Source organism: Dipodomys merriami, unplaced genomic scaffold, assembly GCF_024711535.1.
Source record: "Dipodomys merriami isolate MVZ:Mamm:240054 unplaced genomic scaffold, mDipMer1.0.p SCAF_29, whole genome shotgun sequence".
Classification (NCBI taxonomy): domain Eukaryota; kingdom Metazoa; phylum Chordata; class Mammalia; order Rodentia; family Heteromyidae; genus Dipodomys; species Dipodomys merriami.
Window position 1 is genome coordinate 5283353 of NW_027204381.1, and position 23675 is coordinate 5307027.

Here is a 23675-nt window from a genome sequence, read left to right on the forward strand (position 1 = left end):
GCTGTTAAGTTTTTAGTCATTTATTACAGTAGCAGTGCAAATTGAACACAATCCAAATAAATTCCCAGGAATCGATCTTGTTGATAATCCTGACCAGGTACAAGGCAAGCATTCTTTTCTCAAGGCCTAGGGTGACCTGAAAAAAAGAGGAGAGGAATGCAAAGCAAGTGCTATGCATGCACTGGAAAGATGGATCTTTGGAGTTTAAACCTGAAAAGGTGCAGTGGACAATCCTTTAGATGTGTTCGTGAAGTGAACAATACCCTACCACTTTGTAAAGCAATTAAACCTTGTCCCAAGAGCTGAATTACTCAGTTTCTTATTAGTTCCTATTCTCAACTGATGTTTTCACCGGTCTTCATGACCCCACCTTTCTCCTCTTGCTTCTGTGAAGATGCCCGAGAAAGGCTTTCTGTGGAGATTTTTTTTGGGGGGGGTCCGGTTGTGGGGTCTGAACTCTGGGCCTGGGCGCTGTCCCTCAGCTCTTCAGCTCAAAGCTAGTGCTCTATCACTTAAGCCACAGTGCCACTTCTGGCTTTTTTTTTTCTTTTTGCTTATGTGGTGCTGAGGAATCGAGCCCAGGGCCTCATGCATGTAAGGCAAGTGCTCTACCACTGAGCCACCTTCCCAGCCCTCTGTGGAGAATTTTTATTATTCCTGTGATGCTTTGTATTTGATTCCATAATCCAGTATGAGGGAAAGAATCCAGTATTATTTTTCTCCATAAAGTAAGTCAGATTTTCTATTACTGTCTACTATAAAAAAAATGTTCTTCATTGACTTGTGATACCATTTTATCATATATTGAGACAAAAAAAGAGACTTCACTTTTTTTTCCTTCAGTTTTGGGATTTGAACTCAGAACCTCATTCTGGCTAGGCAGACACTCTATTGATTAAGCCAGCCATTTTCGCTCTGATTTTTTTTTTTTTTTTTTTTTTTTTTTTGTCAGTCATGGGGCTTGAACTCTGGGCCTGGGCGCTGTCCCTCAGCTCTTCAGCTCAAGGCTAGCGCTCTACCACTTGAGCCACAACGCCACTTCCAGTTTTCTGAGTAAGGTTTATTGGAGATAAGAGTCTCATGGACTTTTCCTGCCTGGGCTGGCTTTGAACCATGATCCTCAGCCTCAGCCTCCTGAGTAGCTAGGATTATAGGCATGAGCCACCTATGCCTGGCTTGCTTTGATTAGTTTTGACACATGGTCCTGTGTTTTTGTTTAGGATTGCTTGGGCCTTGATTCTCCTATTTATGCTTTCAGCCATAGCTGCGATGAGGGACTTGTGTCATCACATCCAGTTATTGGTTGAAATAGAATCTTGTGAACTTTTTTTCCTTAAATAAACAAATGCTGGGAAAACATCACAATACTGGACTTCAAATCATACTACAGAGCCATAGTAACAAAAACAGTATGGTACTGGCACAAAAGCAGGTGTGTAGAACAATGGAATCAAGCAGGAGATACAGAAATAAATACATTGACAACCATCTGATTCATGACAGCAATGTAAAAAAAATACATATTGGGGAAAAGGCAACTCCTTCGATCTTCCACTCTATGCCTCTACTTTTCTAATATCTTGGACAGGTTTCGCTATCTTACCCTCTGCCTAGAGGAAAAGCCTTTTACTCTCTGCCATTTCCTTTCTTTTGCTTGTTTGCTTTGTCTGCCTGCCTGCCTGCTTGCCTCCCTCCCTCCCTCCTTCCCTCCCTCCCTCCCTCCCTCCCTCCCTCCCTCCCTCCCTCCCTTCCTCCCTTCCTTTCTTCCTTCCTTCTTTCTTCCATCTTTTTGGTGTGTGCTGCTGGTTAAAACCAACTGATTCACCAGGATCTCATTTGTTTTATGTCTTTCCTGGGCTATAAAGAAATTAAAACAAGTACGACCTAGTTTTGTGGAAGCCCCTTCAATGGGTTTCACTGCCTTCAACTTATCCCCATGAGCAGCTCAAATTAATCTCAGAAACCATGACCAAAATAAACCATTCCTCCATTCAAGTTGTTTATCTCAAATATTTGTCACAATGATGGAAAACTGACGAACACAGTAGGTTAGGCACACTAGATGCATTTTCAACTTGTCATATTTTCATTTTATAATGAGTTTATCAGGATATAACTGCACTGTAAATCAATAATATCTGCATACAGAACATTCTACCCAACAGCAGGAAAAAGCATATTCTTGTAAGTCAGGCGCTGGTGGCTCATGCCTATAATCCTAGCTTCTCAGGAGGCTAAGAGCTGAGGATCATAGTTCAAAGCCAGCCTGGGCAGGCAAGTACATAAGACTCTTATCTCCATCGAATCACCAGAAAACCAGAAGTGGAGATGTGGCTCAAAGTTGTAGAGCACTAGGCTTGAGAGAAAAAGCTTAGGAATAGCCCCAATGCCTTGAGTTCAATCTCACGACCAAAACAAAACCTAATGACAAAAACAAAACAAAAAAAACACATTCTTCTTAAGCACACATAGTACATTCTGCAGTGTGGACTATATTTTTACACCAAACCAAATCTTAACAAGGTAAAGAGGAATGAAATGATATCAGACACTAACATGAAACTAGAAATCAATCACAGGCGAGGTACTGGTAGCTCATAACTGTAATCCTAGCTACTCAGGAGTCTGAGAGCTGAGGATCTCGATTCAAAGGCACCTGAGGCAGAAGAGCTCATGAGATTCTTTCTCTAAAAAGTTGTAAGTGGAGGGCTGGGAAGTAGGCTCAGTGGTTGAGTGCTTGCCTTGTATGCCTGAGGCCTTGGGTTCAATTCCTCAGCACCACATAAGTAAAAAGAAAAAAAAAAGCCGGAAGTGGCGCTGTGGCTCAAGTGGTAGAGCTCTAGCCTTGAGCTGAATAGCTGAGGGACAGCGCTCAGGCCCAGAGTTCAGGCCCCACGACTGGCCCCCCCCCAAAAAAAAAAAGTTGTAAGTGGAGCTGTGGCTCAAATGGTAGAGTGCTAGCCTTGACCATAAAAGCTCATAGATAGTGCGTAGGCCCTGGGTTCAAGCCTCAGGATCAGCACAAATAAATAAGTAATAAATAAATAAATAACACATTTTGAAAAATACATACTACATGGAAATTAATCATTTCAATTGGCTGCAGAAAAAAAATGTTAAAAGAAAGATTTTTTTTTTATCTCATAACTGACAGCCAGTGGCTCATACCTGTAATTCCATAAGAATCCATGAGACTCATCTCCCACAAATCACCAGAAAACCAGAAGTGGTGCTATGGCTCAAAGAGGCATTTATTTCTCCTGAGACTAGATGATCTTTTGGGTTGAAGCCAGCCCAGTAAACAAAGTGCTCAAAATTCCATCTCTAATAAACCAACAAAAGCAGGGTTGGAAGCATGGGTCCAAGTGATGGAGGGCCCACTGTGAGCAAGAAAGCTGAGCAAGCATGAGGCCCTGAGTCTGAGCCCTGGTAGCGGCCAAATACAAAACACTTCATTTGCCATAGGACTTGGGTACACAGAGATCAAATCCCTTGCCTACATGACCTGTATTATTTGATACTCTTGGCCTTAACTCGGTCATCTGTCTTTTGCTAGTCTTCTATTTTTTGAGTCATCTAACCTTCCACAACCCATAGCTTTCCTTATGATCTCCCCTTCTATTTGTAAAGTCTTTTTTTTTTGTTTCCATTTCTACTCTCCATATCCTTTCACTCTCCAAATCACCCTCTTAGTAGAGATTTCATTGACTCTTCAGCACTGACTGATGACCACTGCAATTTTACACTAATTTGTGATTGTTTGGATTAACGTCAGTTCCTCCTACCTGACAAGAAGCTTACTGTACCTTTATTTAGGATCAAGACAAACTATGGTAACACAGGTGTTCAAGAAGTATGTGTTGAATCAGTCACCAAATACTCTTTGCAAAAAGGAAAATAAAAGCAGAATGTGGTGGTACATACCTGTAATCCCAGCACTTGAATGACTGATACAGAGGGAGTGTGAATTCCAGGGAAGCCTAGCTACAAAACCAAAGCAAACCAACAAAAATAAATGAATGAACATAAAAAATAGGACTGAGACAATTGGAGTTTACTAACCTCACTGTATCCTTAGAAAGTACAGTTGAAATATACTGATGTGGTTGAATTCTGTATACAAGAGTTTAAAGAGAAACTGAGCAAGGTTGAGTAAATATCATTTAAAAATGAAAATAAAAGATGGGTGCCCATGGCTCAAGCCTGTAATCCTAGCTACTCAGGAAGCTGAATTCTGAGGATTGCAGTTCAAAGCCAGCCTGGGCAGGAAAGTCTGTGAGACTCTGATCTCCAATAAACCAGAAAACTGGAAGTGGCTCTGTGGCTCAAGTGGTAGAGCACTAGTCTTGAGCTGAAGAGCTGAGGGACAGTGCCCAGGCCCAGAGTTCAAACCCCACAAAAAATAAAATAAAATAAAATAAAATAGAGAGGCTGGAAAACAAAGTAGCCAGAAGAGGGCAGCAGTGTCAAGGGTAAGTTGTCTATATTTGTTTTTTTTTTTTTGTTCTTTTTTTTGCTTTTTTTGGTTTTGTTTTTTATTATCTTTTACCATTTTAGTATTTTTTTCTCATCTCAAATAGGGAAGAAGTGGAAAAATTAGAGATTTGATGTAGTTAGACAAGAGAAAACTAAAGCTGAAGGAATTTCAAAATGTCAACAAAGGGATGAGGTAAGCAAACATATCACAAAGGAGGGGTTAACAAAACATAACCATATAACTAGGTGAAAGCACTATTTGAACCCATAAAGATGCTGATGGACTAATAACTCAACGACCCCTATTTCAAGAAGGCAATTGGAAGAGAGCTGGGCTAGAATTAGAAGGTAAGGAGGCTATGTTAAACCACACTAGGATGTAGTCAATGAAATCAAACGATGGTTCTTTCAACAAATAAATTATACTAGTTTAAAATGGAGGAATTGATAAAAGGAACTGGAAAAACTTACCAGTAAACACAATGGGAGAATTTGGATCCTGGTTCAAGAAAGTAAAGGAAGGGGTAGGGAGGAGAAGGGAAGGGAGGGAAATAGAAAATAGAACACGTAACTTCACTGGTAATAGAAACCATGTTACATTAGATATAATCACAATATTATGGCTATGCTTTTTCTTTCCTTTTTTTTTTTTTGTCAGTCATGGGGCTTGAACTCTGGGCTTGGGTGCTATCACCAGCTCTTTAGCTCAAGGCAAGTGCTCTACCACTTGAGCCACAGCACCACTTCTGGTTTTCTGTTGGTTAATCGGAGATGAGCGTCTCACAGACTTTCCTGCCCAGGCGAGCTTTGAACTGCAATTCTCAGATCTCAGCCTCCTGAGTAGCTAGGATTACAGGCATAAGCCAATGGCACCCAGCCTTAAGGCTGTGCTTTTTCCAGGCATAATGGAGTATGGCCTATGCCTTTAATTCCAGCACTCAGGGAGCTGAGGTAGGAGGATCTTATGTTTGAGGTTGGCCTGGGCTACATATTGAAAGCTCATCTCAGAAAACTAAAAAATAATAATTTTAACAGATTTTCCTGAAATATTTATAATCATCAGATACATGATATTAGCTTCAAAATATTACAGGAGGTGAGAATAATGATATAAATACAACAAGACTGGTCATGAGTTAATTACTGGAGCTGAATATTGAGTTGAATCTGCTTTATTATATATAATTCCTTTTTAATGTTGAAATCTTTGCAAACATAGTATTTTCATCCTTATATGTTAGGTAAACTCAGTTAAAGTTTCTTGACCTGAGTCCATGGATTTCATAAAACTACAGGGATCTGATCTACACAAATTTAAGTGATCCATCAAAAAATAATAAAGCAGGGTTGAGTAGATACTATTTAAAATGTGAAATATGGGCTGCTAGCTATTTAGCAAGCCATACAGAGGAGGATCACAGCCTGATATCAATGCAGGAAACAAACAAAATGGAGTGGCTCAATTGGTAGAGTTGCCTGTCTTAGCAAACAGGAGGTTTTGAGTTCAAGCCCTAATCCAACCAAAGAGAAAAAAAAATGTGATACAACTTTCCAGGTGGTATTAAAGATTTTCAAAGATAAAAATGCATGCATGCATATGTGTGTGTGTGTGTGTGTGTGTGTGTGTGTGTGTGTGTGTGTGTGTGTGTGTGTGTGTGTGTGTGTGTAAGAACAATACTGGATGTCCAAAGCAGTAAGAAAATGAATCTATGTACTCTTCTGTTTTTAAGACGCATTGATTGCAGATTCAACACCAAAGAAAGTGTCATGCAGGCATGGCAAAATCCTGGACATGCGATATTTGTTACTGAGGAAGGAAAAGAATAGGTGCACTCAAGTGGTGTTACATTGCAAGTCTAGCAGTAGTCATTCAAATCTCCATGCACCAACATTTGCCATCTTTTGCATTTCTTTCCTTCTATTTTCTTCCCCAGTCAAATCCCAACTGCCTTAGAGATACCATGAGATTACCCCTCCCACTCAATTCTGGGTTTAAGGAATAAATTGAAATCATGACATCTTGTTGGTATGACCCTCAGAACTATAAAAATAGTTTCGGATTCGATGCATGGCAACGAGTGGAATGTTGAACTTTAGGGACCTATTTTTGCTTTTCTACATCTTGTCCTCAGAAGCTCCCAAGGCGCTAGGCGCTGCTGTTGGGGCTGTTTTTAAGGTATATTAATTATTAAAACAGTAATGATCACGCCTGGCAGAGGCCGCTCAAGACTGTGATTCTAAACCACCCCAGAGGTTGAGGGCTAGAGGACTGTGATTCCAAGCCAATCGGGACAGGAAAGATGTGGTGAGACACTTATCTCAAATTAACCCGCAAAAAGCCAAGAAGTGAAGCTGTGATTCACGTGGGGGCGCACCCAGTAGAACAAAAAGCTAAAGGCCAGCATTTAAACCTTGAGTTCAAGCTCCAGGACTGGCACAAATACAAGTGAAATGTATTAACCAGGAATCTCCGAGTCACTCCACTTCCAAAACCTAACCACACCTCCAGATTTAACACCAACGGCAACGGTTTACACGCGCAGGCCAGGCAGGTTTGGACAGCTCCAAGTAGGCGCCCTCAATCCCGGGCTTCCGGGTTCCTGTGGGAGGTGGGGCCGAAAGAAAATGTGAACCAATTAAAATGCAGGTATGGAAGACGTTTGCTCTAGAGACCAATCAGAGGGCCGTGGGGCGGGGCCGAGGGCGCGGGTTTGCTCGCGGGGTTTAAACCCGGGTCGTTAACGGCAGTGTCTTCTGCGCCTGCGCGGCCGGAGGACGCTAACGGAAGCCCACGGCGCTCGGCGAGCCGGGTGGGCTCTAGGACTCGGCGCGGCAAGCGGAGTGCGGGGACGCGGGTGAGCGGGGCGGACGCGGGGAGCGGCGGGGTTGGGGGTTGCGCAGGTTCGGGTTGGGTGGTACAGGACGAGTGTGCTGGGGGCGGTGAGGGAAGGGCCTGTCCGGGTCCCCCGGGGCATCACGCACCCGCAGTGCCGAGGAGCCCGGGGTGGGTTTGCTGAACGCCGTGCGGTGCTCGCTGCGGGGCGCGGGGTGTCCGCAGGCGCTCGAGGTCACACGTCGTGCGGGCTGCCGGGGGGAGGCCGGGGACGGTCCCTAGGGAGGGATGGGGATGGGGGGGAGAAGGCCGGGGACCGTCCCTAGGGAGGGATGCGGGGGGGGGGGGGGGAGGCCGGGGACCCTCCCTAGGGAGGGATGCGGGCGGGGGGGGAGGCCGGGGACCGTCCCTAGGGAGGGATGCGGGCGGGGGGGGGGGGAGGCCGGGGACCGTCCCTAGGGAGGGATGGGGGGGGCGGTGGGCTTGTTGTTGTTCAAAACAAACAAACAAACAAGCCTTCTCACTTCCTAACAGACAATGCCTCCGCGGAGCGAGCTAAGGTTGTAGGGCCAAGTGCAGCCCTACCCTAAAGGGAGCCTTAAGTCCTTTACTTAAAAACAACAACAAAACCGCACACTGGCTGGGAAGGTGGCTCAGTGGTAGGTAGAGTGTGTGTCTAGCCTGCATGAAGCCCTGGGTTCGATTCCTCAGTACCACATAACACAGAAAAAAGCAGGAAGTGGTGCTTGTGGCTCAAGTGGTAGAAGTGTTGGCCTTGAGCAAAAAGCAGCTCGGGGACAGTACCCAAGGCCCTGAGTTCAAGCCCCAGGTCTGGCAAACAACAACAACAAAAATCACACAAGCCAATTAATAATGCATATGTCATTCTAGCTGAGATGGAGAGGATCCTACTTCCAAGGCAGCCTGGGTAGTTCACGAGACCTTTCTCAGTAGAAAATACAGGGAGTTAGTGGCATGTGCCTGTGAGTCGAGCTATAGTGGAGAGCAAAAAATAGGAGGGCCCTGGCCCAGGCTTGATTCTGGTTAAGAAGCAAGATCCTATCTTAAATGTGGCCAATACTGCCAAGCATGTGGTCCATACCTGTAATCCTAGCTACTCAGGAAGGCCAAGACCTAGTGGATTGAGGTTCAAAACCAGCCTGAACAGGAAAGTCTTCAAGGCACCATCTCCCAATTAACATGTAAAAAGCAGGGCTGGAGGCATGGTTCAAATGGTTGAGTACTAGCCAAATACATTGTGCCTCATTCCATCAGTAATATACAAAGAATATGTTTCTACATCAAATGTAGAAATTCTTTTTTTTTTTTTTGGTCCGGTCGTGTTGCCTGAACTCTGGGCCTGGGCGCTGTCCCTCAGCTCTTCAGCTCAAGGCTAGCACTCTACCACTTGAGCCACAGCGCCACTTCCGGCTTTTTTCTTATGTGGTGCTGAGGAATCGAACCCAGGGCCTCAGGCATGCAAGGTAAGCGCTCTACCACTGAGCCACCTTCCCAGCCCCTAGAAGTATTTTTTTTTAACCTGTCAGGATAGAGGATTAGAATCAGAGCCTCCCACTTAGGGAAGTACTCTGCAGCAAGAGTGCTCAACTACTTGAGCTTGCAGTCCTTTCAATTTTAGGTTTTGGTTTTTTTTCTTTTTTTGGGGGGGGGGAGAGGGTCCGGTCATGGGGCCTGAACTCTGGGCCTGGGCGCTATCCCTCAGCTCTTCAGCTCAAGGCTTATCGCTCTTACCACTTGAGTCACAGCGCCACTTCTGGCTTTTTTCTTTTTTGTTTATGTGGTGCTGAGGAATCGAACCCAGGACCTCAAGCATGCAAGGCAAGCGCTCTACCACTGAGCCAACTTCCCAGCCCCTTGGGTTTTTTTCTTTAGGTAAGATCTTGAGCTTTTGCCCCAAAATTTGATCCTCCTCATGTCCACTTCCTTAGTAGCTGGGATTATATATATAGGCCACTACCCTTAGAGCTAGACTAGTATTTTTAATGAATGTATGGTATTTGGGTTTGAATACAGTGCCTCAAGCTTGCTAGTCTGGCACTACCACTGAGCCACTTGGTTTGTTTGGTTTGGGTTTTTTCCCCTGATTATTTTTAAGATAGTGTCTCGTTTCCTTCCTGGGCAGCCTAGACTGAGCCTACATTAGGCTTCCCATAGTTGCTGGGATCACAGGGATGCACAACCTGGTCCAGCTCCCTCTGCTGAAATGGGAGTTTTACAGACTTTTCTGCCCAGGCAGGCCTGGAATCATGACCCTCCTACACTCAGCCTTCCACATAATTTAGGATAACAAGTGCGTACCACTGTGTTGAGCTATAGTTTTGAGAAAGGGGTCGCACTAACTTTTCTGTCCAGGCTGGCCTCAAACCATGATTCTCCTATGCTCAGCCTCACAAGTAGCTAGAATTACATGTGTGAGCAACCAGTACTCAGCTTAATGCTTGATTCTTTAGGCTGCCCACTTCTATGTGGTAGAGGAATCTAACTGCAGTAACCTCTCTGTAATTCTGCTGTATCTACACTGAAAAATACCTTCCATTCCACTCTTGAAATCCTTCCACTTGTACATAACTAAACCAAGGACACTGCATCACTTAAGTTTTTTGGGGGGACACTGCATCACTTAAATACTCCCTCTGTAACAAGTAATTTCGTAAAGACATTTGGGGCTTTTCGTTTGCTCCATCTATGCTGACTGTCCTGATTATTTCTCTGGTAACTGTCAATAATAAGATTGGAAAGCCAGTTTAATCACTAACCCAGTGACCCACGCCTGTAATCCTAGATACTCAGGAGGTTGAGACCTGGAGGGTAGTGGTCCAAACACCTCCCATTCATTAAGTGGTAGAGCACCAGCCGAGCAAGCAAGCCAAGTTAAAGAGTGCAAGGCCCAGAGTTCAACCCTGGTATACGGGAAGGAAGAAGGGAGAGAGGTAGTTTAAATGCTTACTTTTTCAGGACTTGATAGCATTTGAAATAATTTTACTTGAAGATCTCCCTCTGATCCTGTCTTTTGCCTCTTCAGATGAAATCTGTTAACATAGCTTTTAGTGCTTTTGTTCTATGTGTCATTGTTTTAGAATTGACTTTTGGGAGGAGGGGGGTTTAAATCAAGAGCCTTACACTTAGTAGTTAGGCATTCTGCCACTCTAGCTATGCTTCCATGCTTCCAGCCCACAGATTTCTTTTTTTCTTTTTTTGATTGTGAAAATACTGTACAGAGGGGTTACAATTACATGGGCAAGATAATGAGTACATTTCTTATCAAGCATTGTGTAGCCTCCTCCTTTGTTTCCCCTTCCCATCCCTTCCCATCCTCCCCCCCCCCACCCAAACCTCCCCCGCAAGGTTCTTTTTTATTTTTTATTTTTTCGGGTCCGGTCGTGGGGCCTGAACTCTGGGCCTGGGTGCTGTCCTTCAGCTCTTCAGCTCAAGGCTAGCGCTCTACCACTTGAGCCACAGCACCACTTCTGGCTTTTTTACTTTTTGCTTATGTGGTGCTGGGGAATCGAACCCAGGGCCTTGAGCATGCAAGGCAAGCACTCTACCACTGAGCCACCTTCCCAGCCCCATGAGAAAAGATTTCTTAAACTCTATTTTTCTTTTCTAGGTTTACTTCTTATTCAGAACCAAAACAAAACAAAACAAAATTAATGCCAATCAAGGCACATTGAAATAAGAAATTGAGAAAGTAACTTTGGTCAGTGTAGTGACTCATGCCTGTAATCCATTAGTCCAGCTGAGCAACCTGGTTTTGAGGCCAGCCCAAACCAAAAGCTAGTAAGATGATCTATCAACAAATGAGCCAAGCATGGGGTTTCATACCTATAATCTCAGCGATGTGAGAGGCCTAACTGAAAGGTAAACTAAAGCAAGAAGGGGTGGAGATGTGGCTCAGGTGTAGAGCTCTTGCCTAGGAAGAAAGCAAGGCCCCAAGTTTAAACTGGCTGGACCAAAGAAAGTGGTTTGTTTTTACATGTTTAAGGATGTTCTGCTGTATTCAGTGATGACACAACACTAAAAACAAGATTTTAAAAATTCAGGGACAAATCTTAAATTGTTTAAGATCACTATTCCCCATCTCTAAAATGGGGATATTTTCTAGTTTCCTCTCTGCTGGGATGTAAAAGCTATTGTACTGCACCTCCTCTTCAGTGATGGGCACATCACTCTTTAATTTTTCTAAAACTGGAACTCTTAGTGAAGCCTTACTTGTGCAGTCCATCTGCTGAGCTTCTGTTGGGCTTAGCATCAGTTTACTAGGTTGGGTGTTGTTTGTGTTGTCCTATATGCTTTTTAACTAGCACCATGAGCTGAGAATCCATTGTACATCTGGAGTCTTGAACATAGGTGGGAATAAATGTAATTATTTCTTGGTTGGTAAACAAGAGCCTTATCATCAAGTTGGATAACACTAGTATAATGGCAATTTTTATCATTATTGTTTTGATTCAGGAATGTATTAAGAACTTTAAACACTTCTGAATATTGACATTTATAAATAAATTTTAAGGAGTGACTTTGCTTTGAGACAAACAAAACCCATTCTTTCTCCCACTTAACTGGGTCTCACTTGTGCAGAATTCCAGCTTGTATATACCTTTTTTTGTTGTGCCAGTCCTAGGGCTTGCACTCAGGGCCTGGGCATTATCCCTAAGCTTTACTCAAGGTTAGCAATCTTATCTCTTGGGCCATAGATCCACTAACCGTTTTTTAGTGGTTAACTTGTAGTCTAGCAGACTTTCCTGCATGGGGCTGTCTTTAAACCATGATACTCAGATCTCAGCCTCCTGAGTACCTAGGGATTACAGGAATCCAGCTGGACTTTTTTTTTAAGACAGACAGTCCAGGAGTTGGCAAACACTGGCTCATGAGCCAACCTATAACAATTGCATTTCGGAAACATTTACATACACACCTCTGCACTTAAGACTTACACACCCTGTACCTACACCTATCAATTAGGTACATGCACACCTAGCACTAAACAGTTTATCTGATTGTTAACTGACAGAATTTGATATTTTTAAATTCTCTTAGGAAACACACTCCAAAGCTCTTCATGAGGACTCAAGATGAGTAGTGATTATTTCATTGCCAGGGAAAGGAATAACACCACAAACATGATACTTGCCACAGGTTTTAATGAATTTGAACATAAGGCACACATATAAATAATGAATTTGAACATAAGTGCCCACATATAAATAATTTGCGATGACCTTTTTCTTCCATCTCTTAATACTTTTGGACTGTGATAATACAACGTTTTAAGTCTTGTCATGTCAGAATTTCCTTTATCAGGCCTTACTTTTACTTAAAAAAGTGATCAGAATCCCTAAGACTTCTTGCAATGAAACTTTTTGTATGTACTTTCTATCTACATACATGATTAACTTATGTTTTTAATTTCTGCATCAACACAGACTCTCTTTGTTGGTTTCTCCAAAATAGTATTCTCTTCCTCTAGTGTGTCATTACAGTCTCTTCTGATTTTTGTTTCATCCTTATGGAGTAAATGTGGGTCCTCAATGCGTCCTCTACGTACAAAATGCTGGATCCGGGATTCCAATCCTTGGCATTTAGGACGATCCATGAGGGGCCTGTACGTGCGCATTTTTATTCCTTCTATGAAGGCACTGGTCTGCTTTATGATAGAGGGCTTAGTGTCTTTCCATTCTGTTGCGTCATCCATACCTGGTCCTGTCCCACAGGGCAAGGTAACAGAGTCCAGTCCTTGTAGCATACTATACAGCATGTGGGTCTTAACTGCGTGACTGGCCCAGAGTTGTTGTAGATGGGTAACATTGAATTCCTGAACCTCCTGATCATAGATCCACTGGATATTTTCAAACTTACAGTCGTACAAGACTAGAGGAAATTCCACAGCCATACTAGAAAGAGAAGAAGTATGAGAATACATAGCAGCAGTCTATTAGTTCTTTTAAAAACTGATGTTAACTGGGTAAAAAGGGGCTTTGGTGGGAGAAGTCACCACTGTCATTGCTAAGAAGATAATTTTAACCTGGAACAACTTTATTACTATTTCACATACATACACCCTTTATGGGCCAATTTTATCTATATTAGGTAACAAGTCATCAGGAGGTGTACTGCCACGACCCTATGATGCTGCACAATTTTAAATGGTAGCATTTATCCAAATGTTTATGGCATTTTTCACAGCTTTGTGGTAAATTAATGGTATCTACCTGACCTCAGCTTGTTCTCAGAAGAAAAAAATTGATTTTCTGCATTTTCTGTTTCAGCAGCTTGGACTACTGAGTGAAACAAGATGAGGTTCAACAGGAATAGTTTCAATACTCATGTTTTAACTTTTGTTTTTTTTGTGTGTGTGTCCAGTCGTGGGGCCTGAACTCTGGGCCTGGGCGCTGTCCCTCAGCTCTTCAGTTCAAGGCTAGTGCTCTACCACATGAGCCACAGCGCCAATTGCAGTTTTTTTCTTTTTGCTTATGTGGTGCTGAGGAATCGAACCCAGGGCCTCTTGCATGCAAGGCAAGCGCTCTATCACTGAGCAACCTTCCCAGCCCTCATGTTTTAATTTTACCAGAACTTAATTACCTGGTAACATAAATTCAGAAAAAGGAAAAGATGGTGTAATAACGTGCTTTTACAAAAACTAAGAAGCCTACACATGTTGTATCACTATCGGGCTTAGAGCAGTGAGAAAATTAGAAGCCATCAGTCACATGTTAACATTTTGCAAATTAAAAGTTCCATGCGGCAGAATCAGTGACTTAAGTTATCTAGACAGACTATAGTTTAGTTTTTTTGTTGTTGTCTTTTATGGTTTAGTTTGGTTTGGTTTAGCTTACCTGTATTGAGGTTTCTGGGGATTTTTCTCTATGTTCAGCAATTCATCAATAACTTCTGGCTTCTCCATTCCTTGGCCAATCAGAAAGAGGACAGCCATCATACAGCGGACTTGATGATACAGGAATGCCTGACCAGTCACTTCAAACTGGCATAACTGGAAAGGTTCTTGCCACCTCTCTTCACTCAGGCTCTGGCCCACTATCCGCACCTGAGCAGACAGAATTGTCCTCTGGAAATTAATCACTCCATTAGCCACATCCATTTTACACAAGTTCCTGAAATCATGGGTGCCAACATACTTCTGAGCTGCACAATTCATGGCTATAATATCTAAATCAGCACGAGGGAAGAAATATCGGTATGTCCGTTCTAGACAGCTGAACCTAGCACTGAAGCTAGGTTCTACAGGGGCCCAGGCCAGTACACGGATGTCCCGAGGGAGTACTCGATTGAGAATGTGGGTGTAACGGATCTCTTTTGCAGGATCATTGGTTTCATTGTTTAAATGAGCAGCTTCTGTATCCTTGCCCCTTGGAAACTGAGAACGTAGGTCAAGAGAAATAACCTGTGGAATCAGAGAAAAACACTGTTTCAGAGATAGATTATCTCAGCATTCAGTATGGCTGCCTAGATGTACTGGTATAGGATAGCTTGCTTTGAGAAAGTTTCCTGGTCCTTACCTGGCCGAAGGCACTAACTCCTTTGTCTGTGCGACCACACCGGTGATAGTTGGAGGTCTGTCTGTTTTCTACTAATCGCGTCTTGGTTAAGGCCTCAAATAGTTTCTCTTCAATGGTATTGTTTGTGTTTTCCTGACTAGCAAAGCCCTGGTACCCCCAGCCCAGATAGGCTATTCTTAGGGCTACATGTCTTCGGCCATGTGCACTGAAGTCAAATGTACGCTTACTCTTTCCAGATCCTAAAGAATTTTCTTTAATGTGTGAGTCTCCGATGTTGTTGGCCTGGTCTTTCTTAAGTCTTTGTACTTCCTGCTCCAGTTCTTGTACTCTTTTTAGAAGTTTCTCAACCTGGTTTCTGTCTGTGTCATTCTCAGCCATGATAGAACAACCCCGAGAATAATTAATCATAGAGGTCCACCCTACCTGAAAAGAGAACAGAAGAATACATTTCAGTATGCATTTCTTTAGTGTTGTATCCTTATATTCAAGTAGCTTCTAATCTTTAACTTGATGCCCAGAGTATTTGCTTATTCTAGAAACAAGCACTAAAGTGTGGGATGATCATCCAGACATTATTCTTTTACATTATATGTAGCCAGTTCACAGGAGAGAAGGAAAAATATTCACCTATTGTTGATAAGGGGTTTTTTAAATTTACTTTTAAAAATTAGATAAAATATCTAGATTTCATTTCTCTATATTAACCAAGATGATCCTTTCTCCCCCTGTAACACATTTCCTTCTGAATTTTCATATCCATCTAATTTTTCTAATAATAGTTATTTTTATGGGCTACTTAGAACTATTACTGAGTTTCTGTTCTTTTCCAGTGTTCCAGATAATGAAGTGGCTCATATTACAGTATCCAATATTTTATTGTTTCAGAGGTGGCACAAAAGAAGTTGCCTAATTGAAGAAATATTATCAGTGATTATACTTTACATTGGAAGTAGAACCTGGCTGGAGACAAGCTGTACTTAAAGAAGTTTTGATGACAGAAAAAAGGTAACTATGTATTACTGAACTTGTAAAGCCAAATTTGTTTCTTAAATTATCTTTGCAGCTGTACAAAAGTTACCATTCAAAAAATTAGTTTACGGGCTGGGAAGGTGGCTCAGTGGTAGAGTACTTGCCTTGCGCATGCCTGAGGCCCTGGGTTCGATTCCCCAGCACCACATAAGCAAAAAGAAAAAAGCCAGAAGTGGCACTGTGGCTCAAGTGGTAGAGCGCTAGCCTTGAGCTGAAGAGCTGAGGGACAGCGCCCAGGCCCAGAGTTCAGGCCCCACAACCGGACCCCCCAAAAAAAACAAAAAAACAAAAAATTAGTTTACAAGTACAATGCATTTTGATCTGTCACCTCCTGCATCATCCTCCCTCATCCCCCTCAACCCTCCCCCTCCCCCTTTAAAGCCAAATTTAATGTTTTGATAAAAGATTTCTGTACTTCTAACAGTTCCAAGAGTCAGTCTAATGATGTAATTTGGATATTGATGTTAAAATTCCTGGTATATTTCAATAATCGAGGAGTAACCATACAACATCCTTAAGAGTGGAACAGTCCTAGATAACCTGTAACTGATGGTTACTTAGTTACAGAAGATCATCTCCACAACTGTTGTAAAGCAAGGTCATCTGTGTCTAGGTAGGTCATTTAGTTATTGCCCTTTGAGTTTGTGTGTTTATGTTGAGTAGACTATTTACATGTACTACTGGAAGAAAACAGTAACTTTTTCTTTTTTTTTTTTTTTTTTATAATTTTTTTTTGGGTCCGGTCGTGGGGCCTGAACTCTGGGCCTGGGCGCTGTCCCTCAGCTCTTCAGCTCAAGGCTAGCGCTCTACCACTTGAGCCACAGCGCCACTTCCGGCTTTTTTTTCTTTTTGCTTATGTGGTGCTGAGGAATCGAACCCAGGGCCTTGAGCATGCAAAGCAAGCGCTCTACCACTGAGCCACCTTCCCAGCCCCCAGTAACTTTTTCTTGTGGAAGCATATTTCTATGGAAAGCACTCTAAAAATCTGGAATCCCTTTCAAAATGTGACTTAACCTGAAAAGAAAAACTCCTGCCACCAAAAAAAAAATTTTTTTCAAAATTAAACACATAGCTCATTGGTAGAGTGCCTGCCTAGCATGCACTACTCAAAGAAAAAAAAAAGTAACAGAATGAGAAGTAAAATGAGTGGCAAAGGGCTTTAATATGTATTTATGAATATATAATCTGTTTTAACAAAAGGGTAATAAGACAAAGTCCAGCAATCTCTGGGATAAATGGACAAAGACCAACCATTTCCTAAAGGTTTACTGAAGTTATATAAATTCAGAGTATATGAGAATTTTGATGGAATTGGCAGCAAGGATGAGAGTCTGATGTAAAACCACTATGAGGCCAGGAATCAGGACCTCACCCCTGTAATTATAGCTACTTAGGAGGCTGAGATATGAGGAAGTAGTTCAAAGCCAGCCTAGGCAGGAAAAGTCCATGAGATCCATATCTCCAAAATTAACCACCAGAAAGCCAGAACCCGTGGGACACAGCTCAGAACCTGAGTTCAAACCAAAGAACCAGCACACCCATTTAAGAAAAAAAAAAATGAAGAGAGGGAATGGAGAAGCGAGTGCTGTTAATAGACTGTAGGTTCTATTCCTTAGAGGTAAGTACATTGGCAATAGTTGTCAAAACTGAGCACACATCTTTTGACCCATTCTCACAATGTGCTTGCACAAGTATGTTAAAATTTACAAGCTGGTTTAAGTTTTTAATAAGTGATTGTAAACGTAAATGCTGTTAATAAGGGACTGACTTAAAATTTTTTATACAGGTATTGGAATTCAGTGCAACTTTAAAATGATCCTGAGGGGCTAGAAAGGTGGTGCACAGTGGTGGAGTACTTGCCTTACATGTATGAGGCCCCTAGGTTCAATTCCTCAGCGCCACATAAGCAGAAAAAGCCAGAAGTGGTGATGTGGCTCAAGTGGTAGAGCACTAGCATTGAGCTGAAGAGCTCAGGGACAGCACCCAGGCTCAAGTTCAGGCCCACTACCGACAAAAAAAAAAGATCCTGTGCCAATATATTTGGAAGCCAGCTGATACAGCTGTAGCTGTGAACTGAAAACATTTTAGAGTTCAGAGTTTTGTGCTGCTTTCCTTTATAGCAGGAATGGGGAATGTTTGGCCCATGGCCATATAAAAACTGAGAAATCATTTGGTACATGACTAGACAGACATGTATGCTTCTCCAACACTTCTGGTCATCTGTCCAGCTTTCTGCCTCTGCAGAATGATGTTATTAATGCTCAAATGGCCTTCCTGCTTTTAGTATAAAAATGTATATATGAACATGAAAAATTCTAGAGACATCCTAAGTGCAACATAGTCATGAAGTCCTTGCTTTAAGTTATATGCATATGTTGGATTTTTAATTTTAAAAGAAAAATAGCAGGCAGCAGATATTAAGCTCTAGGCATGAAACTAACACTGGGTATTTGGCTGTTTGATTTGGGTACTAAAAGTCATTTCTATGGCAGGGTAACTAGAATGAGTAGATTTAGCAACTATAGGAATATATTAAAATTAATGATGCACAGAAAAATATGCATGTATACATCTGTGTGTGAGTATAAGCATAATAGTGCCTTTTTTGATGGTTCTTCAGGTTAAGTCATTCTGAAGCCCAAGTGCCTGAGTCAAAATTTCAGCTCTCTTAGTTACTGGCTGTGTAACTTCGGGCAAGTTATTTAGCTCCCTGATGCATTATTTTACTCAAGATCTCATCCTACAATTGTGACCACACAGAGTAACGCCAGGTACATATAGTACCTTCTAAGCACCTGTTGCATAATGTACATTAAGCATTATGCCCTACAGCACATGTTCTCAAGTTTTTATGTCATAACCTACCTTTCTAGAGCTACTAAATGTGGCAAAGCAATAGGAAGTGGGAATGGGCAAGAAGATAGTGAAGATGAAAGCAAGTAATAGATTGATTGCCTGGAGCTCATCAATGCCCTACCAACAACTCCCACACTATCCTGTTTGTCTTTATCTGTTAAGATTACTGGGTTTGGGGGGTGGGAAGGTGGCTCAGTGGTAGAGCACTTGCCTTGCATAGAAGAGGCCCTGGGTTAGATTCCTCAGCACCACATAAGCAAAAAGAAAAAAGCCAGAAGTGGCACTGTGGCTCAAGTGGTAGAGCGCTAGCCTTGAGCTGAAGAGCTGAGGGACAGCGCCCAGGCCCAGAGTTCAGGCCCCACGACCGGACCCAAAAAAAAAAAAAAAAAAAAAAAAAAAAAAAGATTACTGGGTTTATAGTACATTGGCCTTTCTTTTTCAGCATGACTCCTTAAAATTGAGGTGAGAATGAGCAATTTGTAAAATGGAAATGTGTCAGAACTGATAAGTGTTATATCTTATAGGCAGACCTACAGTGTAAAGGAAGCAATGGAACAACTCATGGGACCTGATGGACAAAAATGGACTGATATGGACCCAGAAGAACGAATGTTAGCAGCTGCTACAGCTTTTACCAATATCTGTGCAGGTCAGGGTGAAGGAGATATTGGGAGAGATGCCCAGTCTATCCAGTATGATCCTTACAGTAAAGCTTCAGTAACTTCAGGAAAGAGACCTGCTTTTCCTGTGCAATCACAATACCAACACACAGAAAGTGAGGTCACTTCAGACACAGTCTCAGAGGCCTCTCAAAGGCTCCGAAAGCCAGTGATGAAGAGAAAGGTGCTACGTAGAAAACCAGGAGGGGAGGTCCAAGTGACAGATGAGTCGATTGTCAGTGAAACAGAAAGTGATTCTGTGCCAGCCAGCAGCATAGAAAGTGATCTGAATCTCTGGGACTTAAGACAAAGGTTGATGAATCTGCAATTTCAAGAAGACAGGGAATCTGAAGATAGTACTTCACAAAAACTTAATCTACCAGATGAAGATGAAGGAATTACCCAGGAACAGTTGCTTTGCTATTTACAAAGAGCGGGAATGAGCCCACCAGTTTATGAACAAGACCTGATGGTTGCCAGCAGACCTAAGTCTTTTATTCTCCCAAAGCTAGACCAGTTAAGTCGAAACCGGAGCAAGATAGACCGGGTAGCCCGATATTTTGAGTACAAAAGGGACTGGGACACAATGCGGTTACCTGGTGAAGATCAAAGGAAGGAGCTACGCTGGGGTGTCAGAGAACAGATGCTTTCCAGAACGGAACCTCAGTCCAAGCCTCAACACGTATATGTTCCAAACAATTACTTAGTGCCAACTGAGAAGAAAAGATCTGCACTTCGTTGGGGTGTGCGTTGTGATCTTGCAAATGGTGTTATACCTAAGAAGCTTCCCTTCCCTCTTTTTCCTTCTTAAGTCTTTTTTTACCTGTCTCTCCGTCTACAGGATTGAGTAGGATAGCCTGGTTCTTAATATCTCTTAAATTGAAAACAACAAAAACCACAGAATTTTATATACTGGTCTTTCTTAGCTGTATTATCACATAGATATGAGACATCCCTCAGTTTCTGAATTTCCATTCTTAAATACAGCAATTGCAAGAGAATCATGCTAGAGAAAGAAAAGCCTCCATGGTCTTTGTATTCTGTCTAGTTCATAAGTACAATTTCTATTGATAACCTTTTTACCATGGGCCAATGAGAACTGCTTTTCAGTGTGTTTTTACAGTTGGTGAGCAATGAGCTCATCTATTAAAGAATTTTAGAAGTTAATAAACTTGAGTCTTATTTCTATTAAACAGATTCCAAAGGAAGATGATTTCAAAACAAGGGCATGACTATTCACTGCACTCACACCATGTAAATGAGCCAAGGGGAAAGAACAAAACCCTGCTTTTTACAGTCCTAAAGGACAGCCCCCATAACTAAAGCAAGTCAAGTTAATTATGTAAAATGCTTTTAAATAGATGCCCCAAAGCATTAGAAAGATTCTTACCCACATTTTGTTTGAGGATTATTTCAGTAACATATTTCCCTCTATTCTCAACCATAGTTATCACTTCTCACTTCTGGAATACCATATCTTTTATAGTTCACCACAGATTTTCTTTGGAATTATGTCTTATCACTTAAAGGCTGTTCCTACACTGCATCAGAAATTTAAAATACAGGAAGGCACTGGTGGCTTACACCTTTAATCCTAGCTACTCAAGATGCTGAGATCTGGAGGATCATAACTTGATGCTACATCATACAGAAAAGAAACTACATCTCCAAAACAAGGAGTAAAAAGCCAGATTACAGGTATGACTCAAAATAGCAAGCAAGCTTAGTGAGTATGAGCCTAGCACCTCAGTTTGTCAAAAAACAAAACCCTTCCAGATATATCTGGCATCACAATGTATAAAAAAAAAATTAATCTAGACTAGGTAGAGATGAAATCACGAATTCTCTCCTTATAATGGAACTTCCATTTTTGCTACTTCTAATGTAGTGAAGGATATCTAAAATCTGGAGTCTTAAGGATGACAGAATAAACAGTCTGCTTGTTTAGGAAGACACGAATGGACACATGAATGATTCATCCCAACACTTTTATATATAGTATTTGAGACTACATAATGCATTCAACTCAGTTTCACTAAGCATTTAGAAGTGTATTCAGTGACACCTTATGCACAGGGCATGTTTCCAACTAAAAACTCCATCAATGATGTCTGTTGAGAAAACAGAATTACCTCGGGAACTAATATGGGAAAAGGTAAACTTAAAAGTGAAGCAAATTGGTTGCAATCCATACAGCATGATCTCAGGCATACGTAAAGTACTGGGACAAAACCCAATTCTGAGTACAAAGATAATTTTTTAAAATAGTTTAAGTGATTTTTTAATCTGAATCTCAAAAGTCCAAATTATCAAAGTCGAAAATTCCTGAAAAGTGAGTATCCTAACCTAACGTGCTAACAAAATTAAACCTGGGGCGAGTCCAGTCATGGAACAAAAAGAACAGGAGCTCACAGCTCCTAACTCAGACCTCCTTGGCCCCCCAGTACACCTACCCTTAGCAGGGTGAAGCAGGAGTTCCTAGTCATGTAACACGTGCCAGGACCGCCCCGCGAATTCTTGTGTGTGCTAAGCACACTATACAATAGCCATCACCAAGCGCTCAGAAGTTTTTTGAAGATAAAAACGGGTACCTTAAAAGGAAATCGGCAAAATTTGTATATTTTCTCGTAAGTCAATGGACTGGGATATGTACGCCGTGATCAATACTGAAATTGTGGCATGTGAAACAATCCCCTCTTTCCCCCCTCCCCAAAGAATCAAAAACTCCATGTCCTTCCGCTACGTTTCCGGACAAACGAGTCTGACCAGTGCGGCCTGAGCTCCACAGGCCCGGGGCGCCCCTAGGCTCCCACGATAGAGCCCACCGGGGCCCGGGCGGGGAACTCTCTGCCTGGAGTCCCGGAAGACCAGGCGCAACAGAAATAACACACAGGATCTACTTCCTGCAACAATCAACGTGTCGGAGGTGGGAAGGGGACGGGGAGAGAACCGTTCAGCTGTTCATCCACCGTAACGCTCCGCGGCTGCACCCACCAAGACCGCAGACTTCTCACACTCACCTCCCCGACCGGCCGCGCTGCCTGGCTCCGCACCGGAACCTGTTCCCTGAGCGTCCCCTGCGTGCGCGCAAGGCTTCACGGGAGATGCAGCGAGGCTTGTGGGAAATGTAGTTTCGAGGCCAGCGTCCTCTGGACCCTGTAACCCACAGCACCGGAGGATTCCTATCGCGCCCACCTTTTCTCCACCCCCGCGACAAGCACAGTCTGGAGCCAGTGACAGTACGACAACAAAAATTTAAAGAGAAATTCTAGTTTTGCGTTAACATAGCGGGAAAGAGGTAATTTTCCAATGTCTGCTATAAGAGACTAAAGTTCTTGGTCTGATTTGATAACTAGCTTAATTAGATGTTCTCATTGAGAGACAAACATACTAGTAAAATGTAAAGGCTAAACGTAAACATTACAGCCTCAAAGCAAACGGCTCAAGAGCCTGACTGCGAGGGAACGGAACTTGGGAACTGTTACTTCAGCACCACGGAGAGATCATGACCGCTGTTCTTGTTTTCTGAGGTTTTTTTTCCCCTCTCTCTCCCCAACTCCAGAAACACTGACCTCTCAAAATTCCAGTTTAAAAACAAAGACAAAAAAATCAAGTTCCTTCCTCAAATTCGGCATAATTCTAAGGGCTCTTCCCGGATGACGTAAATAAATGCATGTAATCGAGTAAGGTTGTACCTACGAGTTTTCTCGGGGTGCTTCCACACGGGGCCACATCTCAGGAGGAAATCCAAATAAGCCAGTGTATGGCAAATACCCCCAGTATCTAGGCCAGGAACGGAAATTAAGCTCTACCTTCGTTCCGCAACGTTCGCATTCGAGTTCGTTCGTCAGATCAAACCCAATTTAGTGTCCGTGTGTGCTGCTGTCCCACTTTCCCAGGCAATTTGCTAGACTTGCTTGCATCTTAAGGTGCAAGCCGAAGATGTCCGGCGCACAGAAGAGGCCGGGAAGCCTGAAGCAGGGAGTGGGGTGCGGCCTTGGCACCGGGAGAACTGTCTTGGATGGGGGGGGGGGATTGGCACAGAGGTCACCAGGTGACAACGGTTCACGAAGACAGCGCTGCACTCTTCCTCAAACAGCGGCCGCTGATGGAGAGGGGAGGGAGAGGGGAGAGGGAGGAGCTGCCGGAACCGAAAGCCCGCGGACCCATCCGCACGCACTCGCGGGGGCTCCTGCACGTCCCCGTGCCCTCCACGCTCTCCGCTCCCTCCGCCCCCTCCGCGCGGAGGAGAAGGATCTCTGCGCCTGCGCGCGCCGCGCCGTGGGC

General features: G+C 42.9%; 2 protein-coding genes across 8 annotated transcripts; one reads left to right on the top strand and one right to left on the bottom strand.

Moving 5' to 3' along the window:
* Nucleotides 1-7242: 7242 nt before the first annotated feature.
* On the top strand, nt 7243-20559 carry LOC138838869 (centriolar and ciliogenesis-associated protein HYLS1-like). Of its 3 annotated transcripts, XM_070038282.1 has the most exons (4): nt 7243-7331; nt 15730-15849; nt 16298-16486; nt 19254-20559. In XM_070038282.1, the coding sequence occupies exon 4, from the start codon at nt 19279-19281 to the stop codon at nt 20197-20199; it is 921 nt and encodes a 306-aa protein (XP_069894383.1). In that variant the 5' UTR covers nt 7243-7331; nt 15730-15849; nt 16298-16486; nt 19254-19278; the 3' UTR covers nt 20200-20559. The 3 variants fall into 3 exon arrangements, with proteins under 3 accessions (XP_069894383.1, XP_069894380.1, XP_069894381.1); XM_070038279.1 differs by lacking the exon at nt 16298-16486; XM_070038280.1 differs by lacking the exons at nt 7243-7331; nt 16298-16486 and adding an exon at nt 7867-7968.
* Nucleotides 12455-23297, bottom strand: LOC138838867 (tRNA pseudouridine(38/39) synthase). Of its 5 annotated transcripts, none has more exons than XM_070038271.1 (5): nt 22409-22506; nt 21838-21979; nt 14845-15263; nt 14164-14729; nt 12455-13221 (listed from the first exon to the last, which is right to left on the bottom strand). In XM_070038271.1, exons 2-5 carry the CDS (start codon nt 21872-21874, stop codon nt 12720-12722), a joined length of 1524 nt encoding a protein of 507 aa, XP_069894372.1. In that variant the 5' UTR covers nt 21875-21979; nt 22409-22506; the 3' UTR covers nt 12455-12719. The 5 variants fall into 5 exon arrangements, with proteins under 5 accessions (XP_069894372.1, XP_069894374.1, XP_069894376.1 ...); XM_070038273.1 differs by lacking the exon at nt 22409-22506 and adding an exon at nt 22339-22402; XM_070038275.1 differs by lacking the exons at nt 21838-21979; nt 22409-22506 and adding an exon at nt 23201-23297 and having other exon boundaries at nt 14845-15267.
* Nucleotides 23298-23675: the final 378 nt, after the last annotated feature.